This window comes from Coffea arabica, chromosome 2e, assembly GCF_036785885.1.
Source record: "Coffea arabica cultivar ET-39 chromosome 2e, Coffea Arabica ET-39 HiFi, whole genome shotgun sequence".
NCBI lineage: Eukaryota > Viridiplantae > Streptophyta > Magnoliopsida > Gentianales > Rubiaceae > Coffea > Coffea arabica.
In genome coordinates this window covers 29,847,975-29,861,661 of record NC_092313.1, presented here as the reverse complement: position 1 = coordinate 29,861,661, position 13,687 = coordinate 29,847,975, and the positions used below count along the sequence as shown (strand labels likewise).

The following is a 13,687-nucleotide window of genomic DNA, read 5'->3' as shown; positions in this document are numbered from 1 at the left end:
ACAAAGCCCTTCTTAAACTGATCCATGCTAAACCTCTTTAGCACTTTATCTATGTATGTAGACTGTAAGAGACCAAGCAGCTTTTTAGATCTATCTCCATAGATCTTAATGCCTAATATATAGATTGCTTCTCCTAAATCTTTCATGAAAAAGTTCTTTGGCAACCAGCCTTTTACGGATTGTAACATTCGTATGTCGTTTCCCATTATTAATATGTCATCCACATATAGTATAAGGAAAACGATTGAACTCCCACTAACCTTCTTGTATACACAAGGTTCATCCGGATTCTTGAGAAACCCAAACTCTTTGATTGTCTCATCGAATATGATGTTCCAACTCCTAGATGCTTGCTTAAGTCCATAAATGGACCTCTGTAGCTTACATATTTGACTAGGATTTGAAGGTGTAAAACCTTCAGGTTGTGTCATGTACACATCTTCCTGCAAATTCCCATTAAGGAATGCAGTTTTTACATACATTTGCCAAATCTCATAGTCATGATATGCCGCTATTGCAAGCAATATCCGAATGGACTTAAGCATTGCTACTGGTGAGAAAGTTTCATCTTAATTGATTCCCTCTTTCTGCTTGTAGCCTTTGGCTACGAGTCTAGCTTTATAAGTAATCACATTTCCTTCCATGTCTGTCTTCTTTTTGAAAACCCATTTACACCGTACAGGTTTTATCCCTTCAGGTGGATCAACCAAGGTCCATATCTTGTTGTCGTACATGGAATTCATTTCGAAATTCATGGCTTCCAACCATTTGGAGGAGTCTGGACTATCCAACACTTCTTGGTAGGTAGTAGGTTTGTCATCTTGAATGACTAGTATATCATTGCTTTGGCTCATAAGAAATTCATATCTCTTGGGAGCTGAACGTACCCTTACTGACCTATGGGGCCCTTGTATATCCACAGCTTCTGTATGCGCACCATCATTATGTGGCTGAAGTTGTTCTTCAACAGGTTGCTCAATGTTTGTTTGATGATCTTGAATTTCTTCAAGATCTATTCTACTCCCACTGTCTCTTTCTAGAATAAACTCTTTTTTTTAGAAAAATAGCATGTTTTGAGACAAACACTTTTTGCTCAATTAGGTTGTAGAAATAGTATCCTATAGACTCTCTTGGATAACTTACAAACAAACATTTGTCGAATCTAGCAACAAACTTATCCGATTCTGCCCTCTTTACATAAGTTGGGCAGCCCCAAACCTTCATGTAGGATAGATTTGGTTTCTTTCCTTTCCATATTTCATATGGAGTTGAATCAACAACCTTTGTGGGTACTCTGTTAAGAGTATGGGAGGCAGTATCCAATGCATATCCCCAAAACGATTTTGGGATAGTCGAGTGGCTCATCATGGACCGTACCATATCTAATAGGGTTTGGTTTCTCCTTTGTGGGTACTCGGTTTCTCCACCACGATCAAATCGTAGTGCCATAATACTTTTACCTGTTTGTTTCTCTACTTCATTTCTGAATTTTTTAAACTTTTCAAAAGATTCAGATTTGTATTTCATTAAATACACATAATCATATCTAGAATGATCATCTGTGAAGGTAATGAAGTATGAAAATCCACCTCTAGCTGTAATTGACATTGGACCACATACATCAGTATGTACTAACCCAAGTAAATCACTAACCCGTTCTCCATTTCCAGTAAAAGGTATTTTTGGTATTTTTGTCATTTTTCCAAATAAACAAACTTCACATATATCATATGATTCATAATCAAATGAGTCCAAGTCTCCATCTTTGTGTAACTTAGAAATGCGTTTCTCATTTACATGACCAAATCTACAGTGCCAGAGGTAGGTTTTGTTTAGTTTATCTAATCTCATTCTCTTTTTGTTCACATTGAGAATTTGGTTATCCAGATTTAGAATATATAAATTATTATTCCAATTTTCAGAACCATAAAACACATCATTTTTTAAGAAAGAACAACATTTATTCTTCTGGGTTATCCTAAACCTATTTAAATCCAAACAGGAAATAAAAATGATGTTCGTAGTGAGTGCTGGAACATAATAACAATTTGATAATTCTAAAATCAGTCCACTGGGTAAAGCAATATAATAAGTCCCTACAGCTAGAGTAGCAACTTTTGCTCCATTGCCAATACGTAGAGTGATTTCATTTTTCCCCAGTTGTCTACTGTCCTTTAGACTCTGCAAAGATGTGCAAATATGAGAATCACATCCGATATCTAATACCCAAGAGTCTGATTAGGAAGTAGATACATTAATCTCAATCATATATGTACCAGGTGATGAAGCTTCAGCAAGCTTCTTCTGCTTTAGGCTCTCCAGATATGCCTTGCAATTCCTCTTCCAATGTCCAGTTTGTCCACAATGGAAGCAGGTTGCTTTAGACTGGTCTGCCTTGGCCTTCTTGGGCTTCTTGACAGGCTTGTTTGTGGGGTTCTTAAACCCTTTTCCTTGTTTCTTCCTCTTCTTAGAGGTGAAAACAACAAGCGCATTAGTGGGACCCTTCCCTTTCTTTATTTCTTTCTCAGCAGTTTTTAGCACATTCAGCAATTGAGGCAAAGTGTGCTGCAGATTATTCATCTGGTAGTTCATAACAAACTATGAGAAAGAATCTGGCAGAGATTGGAGCACTAAATCAACATTCAGCTCCTGGTCCATCTTAAAGCCTAATTCGGCCAATTTTTCAATTAGCCCAATTATTTTTAAGACATGTGGAGCAGCAGGTGCTCCCTCTGCCATCTTGCACCTAAACAATTCTTTGGAGGTATCATATCTCACCGTCCTTGATTGTTGTTCAAACAACTCTCTCAGGTGTTGTACAATATCATATGCCCCCATTTTCATGTGCTGCTGCTGAAGCTGAGGAATCATGGAGGCTACCATGATACATGAAGAGTCCCTATTGTCATCCATATGTTTCTTGTAAGCATTTCGAGCAGTAGCAGGAACATTTGGTTCAGGTTCCTGGGGCATGGGCCCATCAAGCACATATTCAATTTTTTCATGAGTGAGAACGAGTAGGACATTACAATGCCAATCGAGAAAGTTTGTGTCGTTAAGTTTGCAATCCGTGAGAATGGTACGAAAGCTCAAATTGTGACTCATTCTACAATAGAAATAGAGTTTGTTAGAGAGAAAAATTTTGTTTAATAAAATCACAAAAACTTCGAAATTATGATTTTATTTTCACTATTTTTTTGGAATCAATTACCCTCTTAAATTGACTCGAGATTTTCTTAAAATCCATAGTGGCTAGAATCCCATCTCAATTTTTTTTCGACCTTGGGCGAATCCCAACAAATCAAAAATAATTTTGAATGGTAGGTACTTTACTAATTACAAATTAATTGTAATTTCTAGATAAGTCAGGTATCAACTCTTGATTTTACATCTTTATGTATTAACCCAACCATTGCCTCTAAAATTAATGGTCTTGAGCGAATCCCAACAAACCATAATTTTAGTTAAATCATACCCATCATTCTTGAGAACATTTCTCATAGTAAAAACATGTAGTGAGTAAGGCAGCCTTGGGTGAATCCCAACAAGCTAGCACTTAATAACTACTCTGGTTTTATACTATAATGATGGAAGGCAACTTTTATTATTGATTTAATATTGTATTTGAGGGATTTGTCTCCTTCTCCAAAACATTTTTAATTAAAGTTTTGAAAAATTTGTTTGTTGGTCTCATCAATAGACATGCATATAGCCATTTCAAAAACATATATGAGCATGAAATTAAAACGTGGATGGTTGTGGATACTTCTAAACTAATTTCCCCAGCTATTAGGGAAATTAGTGGTTGACTAGGGTTTAATCGAAAACCACGAGAAAATTCCCTCTCTATTGCATGTCTCCTTTTCTTCATCTTCAAGTTACAATTTCTATGCTATTTATACAATTTCCTGTCATCTATCTTCTATCTAATATATATTACAAATAGTATAGAAGAAACCCCGAGTTATATTCGGAAGACTTAGATGAGAAGAGAAATTACAACCAGAAATTAAGAGAGGCTGGGTACGCAGAACCTATTTAAAATAAATACAATCATTCAATCATAAATCCACAATCAAATTGGGTTTTATATCCACAACCATCCACCATGCATTCTTGCAATTTAAACAACTTTAAAGAAAGCATGTAAATATAGTAATCATTCATTCATGGATTGTTTGGATCTAATTTGTCATGCACCCAAACAAATTTGGGGACTAAATACATGCTAGAATTTTTGGTGAAAAATACTCTTATTAGGTCATCATTATTCCTAACTAAATTAGGAAAATAACTGGGAAAATAATTTCAATTAATCAAATTAATTTTGAATTAATTCCCAACCTAATAAAACATGTAATATTAAATTCCATAACACATTTTAACAATTAAAATTGTAATCAAATTCAAAAATTTCCAAAAGTTCAAAACTTTGAATTTTCAAAAACATTAGTTTCCTAAACTACTCTTACATTTGTTTTCTAGCAACACTGGCAACTACCACAAAGCACCACCTCTCCAACTACCACCACTGGGTTCTTCACTGACCACCAGTGGCAACGGTTCCCAGCAGTAGCTTCTAGGTGGTCGCAGGCAGCGATGGTTCTCAACCACTGCAACAACCTGCTACAATTTTTTTTGCATAGGTTGCTGCTGCAACTTATTGCACTTTTGATGTATTCTTGCGCCTTAAAACTCTTGATTTGCTTACCCAGCAACCACCAAGAGCTATGACAACGTCCCACCACCACCAAGGAAGCCTCCCATGGCCTCACATAGCAGCGGCAGCCGGTGGCAGCTCTTGGAAGATCGCCGGCAGCAATGTTTTGCTGCAACAGTCGAGAGATTGCAGCAGCAAAACTGCTGCACTTTGGCTGCAATTTTTTTTTTCCATAAAAAAACTAAGAGACCAACAACTCTTGCAGATCATCAACAGAGATTCAGGGTCTGGTTTCATCTTAAAAAGAAAAGGAAAGCCTGACTATCACGTTTGACAGCTTGAATAGCAAGTATCTAGCAAAGTGATGATTAATCTTTCAATTTCTTATTAGATAATGAACCGATGAAACTTGCAACTATTCCAGATTTTAAAGGTTACTAAGAAGCTGCAAAACTTCATAAAATCAAACCCATCATAAAGCTACAATTAGATTATAGCATGCCAAGTCATTCAAGAATTTTTCGGCTAATGCATCAAAGAACTAACAGCAGATTTTTGTGCAATCTTTAACCATCAAAACCTTAAACTTTTTCCAGGTTTTATAGGTTAATAAAAGACACAAAACTCACCAAAAATTTGAACCGGAATATCGCATATTCTCAAATCCAACAATCAAGATCAATCCATGAACAAAAAACACATAAAGTCATACGAAAAATACAAGGGATGGCTCTAATACCACTGTTAGGTTTTTGGGACAGAAAGGCAGCGGAAATTAAAAAAATTTTCCAAAAACCCACTCAAGGATCACCCTAGATTTTGCGTATGGTTCAACAAGAGAGGGAAAAATGGATTACCTTAATCCGTGTGACGTTCCTCTGCCGAATTGGAGAAGACGAACAGCCCCTTGAGCAGTCCAGATGTCCTGCCTCAACCGAAATCCACGCGAGAGTGATATCTGGATCGTATCTACGATATATGTGTGAAAGTGATGAAAGTTTCCAGCCTTTCTTTTCACTTTTCCTTATCTATATATTTTTCTCTATGTATGTCTTACACACATTTTTTCCTCCACTCTCTATGTATGACTAAACCCTATTTTTTCCTTGAGAGAGTCATAGGTTTTTCATCATTCTAATAGAGAGAGGATTCGTAGAGAAGAAAAAGGAAGAGATAGATTTTTTATCCAATAACAAACTCTATCCCTCAACTATCTGATAGATAAGAGATAACTATTTTCTCCTATCTGCTCAAATAGGCCTGGAATTTATTTTCCTTATAAATTAAATCCCGAAAGTATCTTATACTTTATTTCCAAGTCTTCACTTGGACACATAATTTTAATCCAAAACCAAAACTCTATTGCGTGTGATCCAATAGGCTCCAAATACATTGGCAATAATTATGAGTTATAATTCCCAAAAAGAATTAGATAAAATAAACAACCTTATTTTATCATGAATTACAATAATTAATTAATTCATAATTATAAATCATGAGCGGTGTCTAGCAACACATCATGACCACCCAAGTATCCGGAATTAGTCAAAAGAATTTTGACCTAACATTTCCATGAGAAGTTACCATGTAATTATTATCCTTTCACCACCGATATCCAATTAGTCAAGGAATAAGGAATAAGTGTCAATTCCTTAATGACTAATTAAATTTACTAGTTTTCAGAATTAACCCTAGATTAGGTTAACTTGAAAATATTCTTCAATTAACCTAATGTAGTCGACCTTTTAGGGTTAATTTCCCACTAGTGGCCATCCGGATATCAACTCCTATTATCGAAGTGGTGAATCCTATCTTGATCACTCATTACCTTTCCGTGCTTCACACTACACCCAATCTCTGTTATCTAAGTCACTCTCAATAAGTAACAAGCAATAGATTCAAAATGTAGTGATTCACACTCAAGATACTATGGTGATCTCAAGTCGTAGGATCATTTACATAACTTACCACAAGAGATACAACCATTGGCACTAGATAGATATCCTAATGGGATCTCTAAGCGGATCATTCCAAAGTATTTGTACGTTACAAATCATCTACACATTAATCTAGGTATCTATATATACCATGGCCGATGAGAACAACCACTACTTACATTAAGTAGAGACTAATTGTGTACTAGTCTTTCCGTACTAATGATGTCCTATCTCATTAGTACTATGACTAGGGAAATTTAAGAATATTACTATAAATGTGATTGATATCTCATAGTCATCAACACTTGTGACCACCATCACATTAGTAAGTATTCTAAAGACTTTATCAGTTATATCTAGCATTTAACAGATAAAGAAGAAGTTATTAAAATACAAAATATAATAAGGAATGTATTAAACAAAATAATTGTTTTAGGGCATACATTCCAACAAGTAAGTCAGCCATGCTTATCTAAGGCTATTTGTTTTGCTTGCTATTTCTACAACTAGAATGCCTAGATGAAAATAGCCTTTCTAACACTAACTCTTCTTCTCACTTCCACTTTCACATTTTATCCTACAAGCAGTGATGCTCAAAAACCAAATCAAGGGTCTCTAAGAAAGGGATGATACCAAAAGAAAAGGGACAGGTATTTCTGATTTATAATATTACAAGGAGCATGTCATATATTTACCGTTTCCAAGGGCACTCGAAAGGTTGACTTGTCGTCATTCTTTCTGTTGATCTTGATCCCTATCTTTTGATGTTTACAAAACAAATGGATGATACTAATATCTCTTCAAGATATACTTTCAGTTATGAAGTTATTTGATTCCATGAACAAGTGCAATTGAAAGAAGACAAAGGTTACTGAAAGCTGTCGGACGCTCAAAAAGACTGCATCGGACGTCCGACAACCATTGAGTATCTTCGGACGCAGAAAACCAGCCTACCGGACGTCCTAAGGAATTGAAGAAAAATTCTCAATTTTACATCATACCTTCGGACGCAGAAAACCAGCCTATCGGACGTCCGATAGAATTGAAGAAAAATTTTCAAACTCACTGCCTGCTGTCGGACGCAAGCATCGGACGTCCGACAGTATCGGACACATGCATCGGACGTCCGACACTCCAACGGCTAGTTGACTTTTCAGCTACTTTCTATCCGTTGGAAGCACTAATGAGTCACTTTCCTGATCCTATATAAATAGTGGTTGGTCAGATACTTAAAACAACTTTGGCACACTGAAGATACAAAAGATCTAGAGAGATTTTAGTGAGAAAATACTCTTCAAAGAAGATTTGTAGTCTTAGTGGTGTGAGGTTCATTGTAAGCTTTTCATTTGTGAGTGAATACTTCATGAGTGTAGCTCTGTGAGGGTTGTCCTGAAGGATAGTAAAACGTCCTGGCTTGACCGAGGGAGTTCGGGGCAAGGAGGAGGTGAACCTTCCTTTGTACACAAGAGTGATTGTAATTCATCAATTTGAAGTAGCTTGTTTGAAGCTCAAGAGGAGTTGGGTAGTTAATTGGTTTGCAAATTCTTTCCCTTTTATTTACTTATTGTTACGTTTGTGATCTGTATATTGTTTATCTCTTCCATTTGGTTGTCTTCGATCCTTACACTTTCGAATGCATCTTAATTAACCCAATGGAAGGGAAATGTGGAATTAGGCAGGTGATAGAGGAGATGAAGTGGACAGTGGAAACGGCTGGAGTCTTGGTGTTAGAGAAAGTGACAGTGGTTTGATCAGTTCACTAAGACTGAATGAAAAACTATCTTTATTGGAGGACATTCTGGAGTTCTGGGAACATACCAGAGAATGGAGAACTATCTTTATTGGCCAGGGATGAAGAAAGATGTAGAAGCTTATGTGTATGATTGTGACATTTTCAAGAGAAATAAGGATGAGCTATGCCATTATCCAGGGTTTTACAACCATTAGAAGTCCCTGAGCAGGTATGGCAACACATTTCTATGGACTTTATTGAAGGGTTACCAAAATCCTTTGGGAGTAATGTCATATATGTGGTGGTGGACAGGTTCACGAAATCTGCTCATTTTATCCCCTTGACATCCCATTACATTGCCAAGATAGTTGCTGATACCTTCTTTGACTAGATATTCAAATTGCATGGCTTACCTCTCAGCATTATATCTGACAAAGACAAGGTGTTTTTTAGTGCATTTTGGCAAGAGCTATTCAAGTTACTAGGGACAAAATTGCACATTTCTTCTGCTTACCATCCACAAAGTGATAGATAGACTGAGAGTAAACAGGGGTGTAGAAGCATACCTCAGGAGTATGTGCATGCAACGACCAAAATAGTGGAGGAAATGGCTAGCCACTGCTGAGCGGTGGTATAATATTAATTACCACACCAGCCTTCAAATGTCTCCATTTGAAGCCCTGTATGGGTATAAGCCTACATAACTCAGGTTAATTCCATACCATACTCAGGTAGCAACAGTGGAGGATTGGGCCAATAACAGAGTTAACTGGAACTTTATGCTTAGAGAAAATTTATTGCAAGCACAAAATAGGATCAAGCAGCTGGCTGATAGGAATAAGAAAGAGAGAAACTTTGAGATGGGAGATTGGGTGTACCTGATAGGTTGCAATTTTACCATTTATTTTATTATTATTTTCCCCTATTACCTGACTTGATGTGGATTAATTGCTGGATTCTACTCATTTTTCTTAATTTACATTTATTTTAAGGAGTAGATCAAAAATACCACAATCACGGCTACTTTGATAGTTATCGGGAAAGAAATAAAATAGAAGGCTTGCAAGGGCATTTTTGGAAAAAGGGACACAAGCCCTTTTCGGTCATTTGACCGACGTCTTGTTTTCCCTGGGAGCGGCCGCACAGTGTAAGGGGAGACTATCAGATACAAAATGGAGGATTGCAGTGGATGAGGGGGCGGATTACTTTTGAGCTTTTCATCCTTTAGTTTAGCCTCACTTTTTGACTTCTCTTCTTAGCCTTTTGTAGGCATTCTCCACGGCTGTGAGAAAAACAATGAGGAGTACTAGCTTAGCATTTCATTGACTTCTTCCTTTAGATTTCCTTTTGCTTGTTCCCACGCATGTCAGGAGATTGGGGGCTACCTTCTTTGACTTTTCCTCCTTGTATCTTTTGAGTGGCTTTGCTCTACGGATGCTAGGAACAATAAAGAGATTCAATTGTTACCTGTAACTTTCATTTGCTTTCTAATTGTTCGACGAATTGCGGCTTCCTGAAATGCAGACCATGGCCTTGACTGTTGCTGAAATTTTGTACAGGTTTCGTTCATCGAATATGAACTAATTCCCTCACTCTAGTCAAGAAACGATGGATGCTTTGGATCACCTAAAAATTGTGAGATCGATTTAATTTAATCTTTTCCTTTTATTTATTGGTACTCGCATATTCCTGGATTGCTATGCTTATGGTTATTTAATTAATTAATTGTCTTGGATCCGGATAATTAATTGATTTGGTAACCTATTGTCAATTAGGGCATTAAATCTGTAATTATTTAATTGTCATAAAATAGTGACAACTGGCACGATTAGATTCGTGTCAGGGGGATACGCGGGCTAATCTGAAATAACCCTGGTAGTGCGTTATTTGGTTAGAATAGGACTCCTCTAATACGTAAGGCAATTGAGGAATTAAATCTTACGGGCGTACCTAGGATTATTTCCTAATTAGAACAGTGATTAACGGGCGTACCTTAATCAACGACCCAGTAAGGAGGGGTTGACTGTCATCGCTTGTTTGGTAGTTATAACCTATTTATTGATAAATAATTGGAATTGCCTTTGTTTCGATGATCAATTAGGTGAACCATTGCTGAAGTTATTTCTTGGCTAGATCTTTAATTAATATTACCTTGATTTTAGTGAATTGCCATTTGACTTTTAGTTGCCTACTTTATTTTATTTTTAATTGTTTCCTTGTTTTAATTGCTTTAGGCCTTTAATTATTGTCACTCTAAGTTCAGTGAATTATTGTTTAATTTCTAATTAGTTATTTATTTTTATTTTATTTATTTGTCGTCGTTCCTACAAAATCACCCCATGTGTTACTTTGGATTTCTTAAGAGACAAATATACCCAACCCCTGAGGATACGACCCTTCTTACCCTGTCTACAATTCATAATTATTTGTGAAAAAAATAACCATGCCATTCGGGTATATCGGATCAAACAAACTCTTCGGGAACAGGGTGAATCAAGTAACCCATTGCACACCTAGAGTCCCTACTCCAGTACTTGGAATTGAATTTTGGTCATTTTAACTGGTAATTAGGTTTAATTTTATTATTGTACAAGCTTCGACACCCTGTCAATTTTTGGCGCCGTTGCTAGGGACTGGCGTTATTATTTGTTTCTTCTTAAATTCATTATTTTGCTCTAATTTTCTGATATTTTTCTAGTGTATGCCTCGGTCTTCTCATACAGGTGATTTGATTTTTGACCATGAAGTAGAGAAGACCGCGCGTAGAACGAGGAAGGAAACCAGACAGTTCAGAGAGGAGCACTCCAGTGCTGCATCTCAGGGACCTGAGCCAGAAGTTGAACCAACAGATTCGTTTGGTGACACTTCGAGTGACTCTGACCAGGAGGAAGGAACCATGGCTAATGCGCGAACATTAAGGGAGTTGGCTGCTCCTGATTTAAATCAGCAGCCTTTATGCATTACCTTCCCCACCTTAAATGACAACACTCCATTTAAACTAAAATCTGGTCTGATTCATCTTTTACCCTCTTTTCATGGTTTACCAGGTGAAGAGCCGTATAAGCATCTGCAGGAGTTTGATGTCGTGTGCAATAGTATGAAATCCCCGGGCATTACAGAAGAGCAAATAAAAATGAGGGCATTCCCTTTTTCCTTGAAGGATTCTGCAAAGGACTGGCTGTACTACCTGCCACCAGGTAGCATCACCACGTGTGATCAATTAAAGAAGAAATTTTTAGATAAATATTTTCCTGCGTCCAGGGCTGCAAGTCTAAGGAAAGAAATTTACGGGATCAAACAGTACCCAGGGGAGTCACTCTATGAGTATTGGGAGCGGTTCAAGAAGTTGTGCATCAATTGCCCCCAGCACCAAATAAGTGAGCAGTTGCTCATACAGTATTTTTATGAGGGACTCCTTTTCAGAGACAAGAGCATAATTGATGCTGCAAGTGGAGGGGCACTGGTGAACAAAACCCCTCGGGAAGCATGGGAGTTAATAGAGGGGATGGCAGAGAATTCACAACAATTCGGTACGAGGGAGGATGTCCCAATACGCAAGGTGAATGAGATAGAGACATCCTCTATCCAGCAGCAGCTAACTGAGTTGACCTCGTTTGTTCGGCAACTGGCTGTAGAAAATGCATCTCAGGCCAAGGTGTGCGAGATTTGCACTAGTATGGGTCATTCTACAGACATGTGAATGAGGGGAAGAAAGTACAGAGTAAGTGAACATGGCTGGTCACGCGCCCGCGCCAAGAAGGCCCTATGACCCGTACTCGAATACGTACAATCCCGGTTGGAAGGACCACCCGAATTTCAGTTATTGAGGAAATAGGCAGCCCAACTTTACACCGAACAGGCAGTCTAATTTCGTGCCAAATAAGCAACCAGGGTACCAGCAGCAATACCAACCCCGACCACTTCCGCCCCCAAGCTCTGGTCCATCTTTGGAGGAAATGATGAAACAACTGATGGCAACCATTATGTAAAATCAGCAAAGGACGGACTCCGAAATGCAGGACATAAGAAATTAGATGAGTCAAATGGCCACAACAATTAACCGTTTGGAGTCCCAAACCCAAGGTAAATTGCCGTCTCAGCCTAAATTAAATCCGAAGATCGTGAGCGCAATGACCCTAAGGAGCGGGAAGGAAATTCTGGGGCCTGAGCCTGTGATCTCTAAGGACAAGGATGAGGAAAAGATCGAGAATGAGCTTGAGAGGGAGGACAACAATGGTGCAGATCCAAAAGTATTTCCAGACCCAGTAATTACAGTTAAAACTAACCCGCCTCCTTTTCCTAGCAGGTTGGAAAAATCGAAGAAGCAGGATAAGGAGAAGGAGATCTTGGAGGTGTTTCGCAAGGTTGAGATAAATATCCCCCTGTTAGACGCAATCATACAAGTGCCGAAGTATGCCAAGTTTCTAAGGGACTTGTGTGTCAACCGAAGGCGGTTGAGGGGAGATGAAAGGGTCATTGTTAGGGAAAATGTGTCAGCGGTCCTGCAGAGAAAGCTTCCACCAAAGTGCGGGGACCCAGGTATGTTTATTATTTCATGTAGGATAGGCAACACTATGATTAGAAGGGCCATGTTGGATCTGGGAGCATCAATTAATGTCATGCGAAAATCTATCTATGCTTCTCTAAAACTAGGTCCATTAAAAGAAACTGGGATAATCATTCAATTAGCTGACCGAACTAATGCATATCCTGATGGATTGGTTGAAGATGTGTTGGTAAAAGTTAATGATTTGGTGTTTCCAGCTGATTTTTATGTACTTGACATGGATGATGATTATTCCCCTGATCCCTCACCTTTGTTATTAGGTAGACCCTTTTTTAGCACAACACAAACAAAAATTGATGTTAATAAGGGTACCTTGTCCATAGAGTTTGATGGGAAAATTGTGCATTTTAATATTTTTGATACTATGAAATATCCCTCAAACTTCAACTTTAGCTCAGTATTCTCTGTGAGTGCTATTGACCATGCGGTGTAGGAAGTTTTTGAAACTGTTGGCAGGGATGAGTTGGAGGTGGCTTTAACCAAGGACCTCGAGTTGAAGACAACTGCTGAGGTGGAGTGGAGCGAGGATCTAAAATGCACAATAGGTGCATTACACTCATTGCCGATCACCACAAAAAGGTATGAAGTCTTGCCTATTTTTATTCTCGAACCTCACCAGAGGGTATTGCCATCTGTGGTGCAGGCACCTGTATTGGAGTTGAAACCTCTACCAGAGCACTTGAAATATGCGTATCTGGGCGACAACGAGACACTCCAGATTATTATATCAGCTGCACTCTCGAAAACTCATGAGGAGAAGTTGATCCGAGTCCTTAGAGAGCATAAAGAGG

At 38.0% G+C, this 13,687-nt stretch overlaps 1 protein-coding gene and 1 non-coding gene across 2 annotated transcripts; both read right to left on the bottom strand.

Annotated features, from left to right (window-relative positions):
• Positions 1-569: 569 nt before the first annotated feature.
• LOC140036215 (uncharacterized) lies at positions 570-2,973 on the bottom strand. The gene is made up of 5 exons (XM_072077534.1): positions 2,641-2,973; positions 2,254-2,580; positions 2,046-2,181; positions 1,461-1,595; positions 570-1,048 (listed from the first exon to the last, which is right to left on the bottom strand). Exons 1-5 carry the CDS (start codon positions 2,971-2,973, stop codon positions 570-572), a joined length of 1,410 nt encoding a protein of 469 aa, XP_071933635.1.
• Positions 2,974-11,597: 8,624 nt separating this feature from the next.
• LOC113733509 (small nucleolar RNA R71) lies at positions 11,598-11,704 on the bottom strand. The gene has a single exon (XR_003459022.1). It is a non-coding gene; the product is annotated as a small nucleolar RNA R71 (small nucleolar RNA).
• Between the last annotated feature and the right edge of the window lie 1,983 nt (positions 11,705-13,687).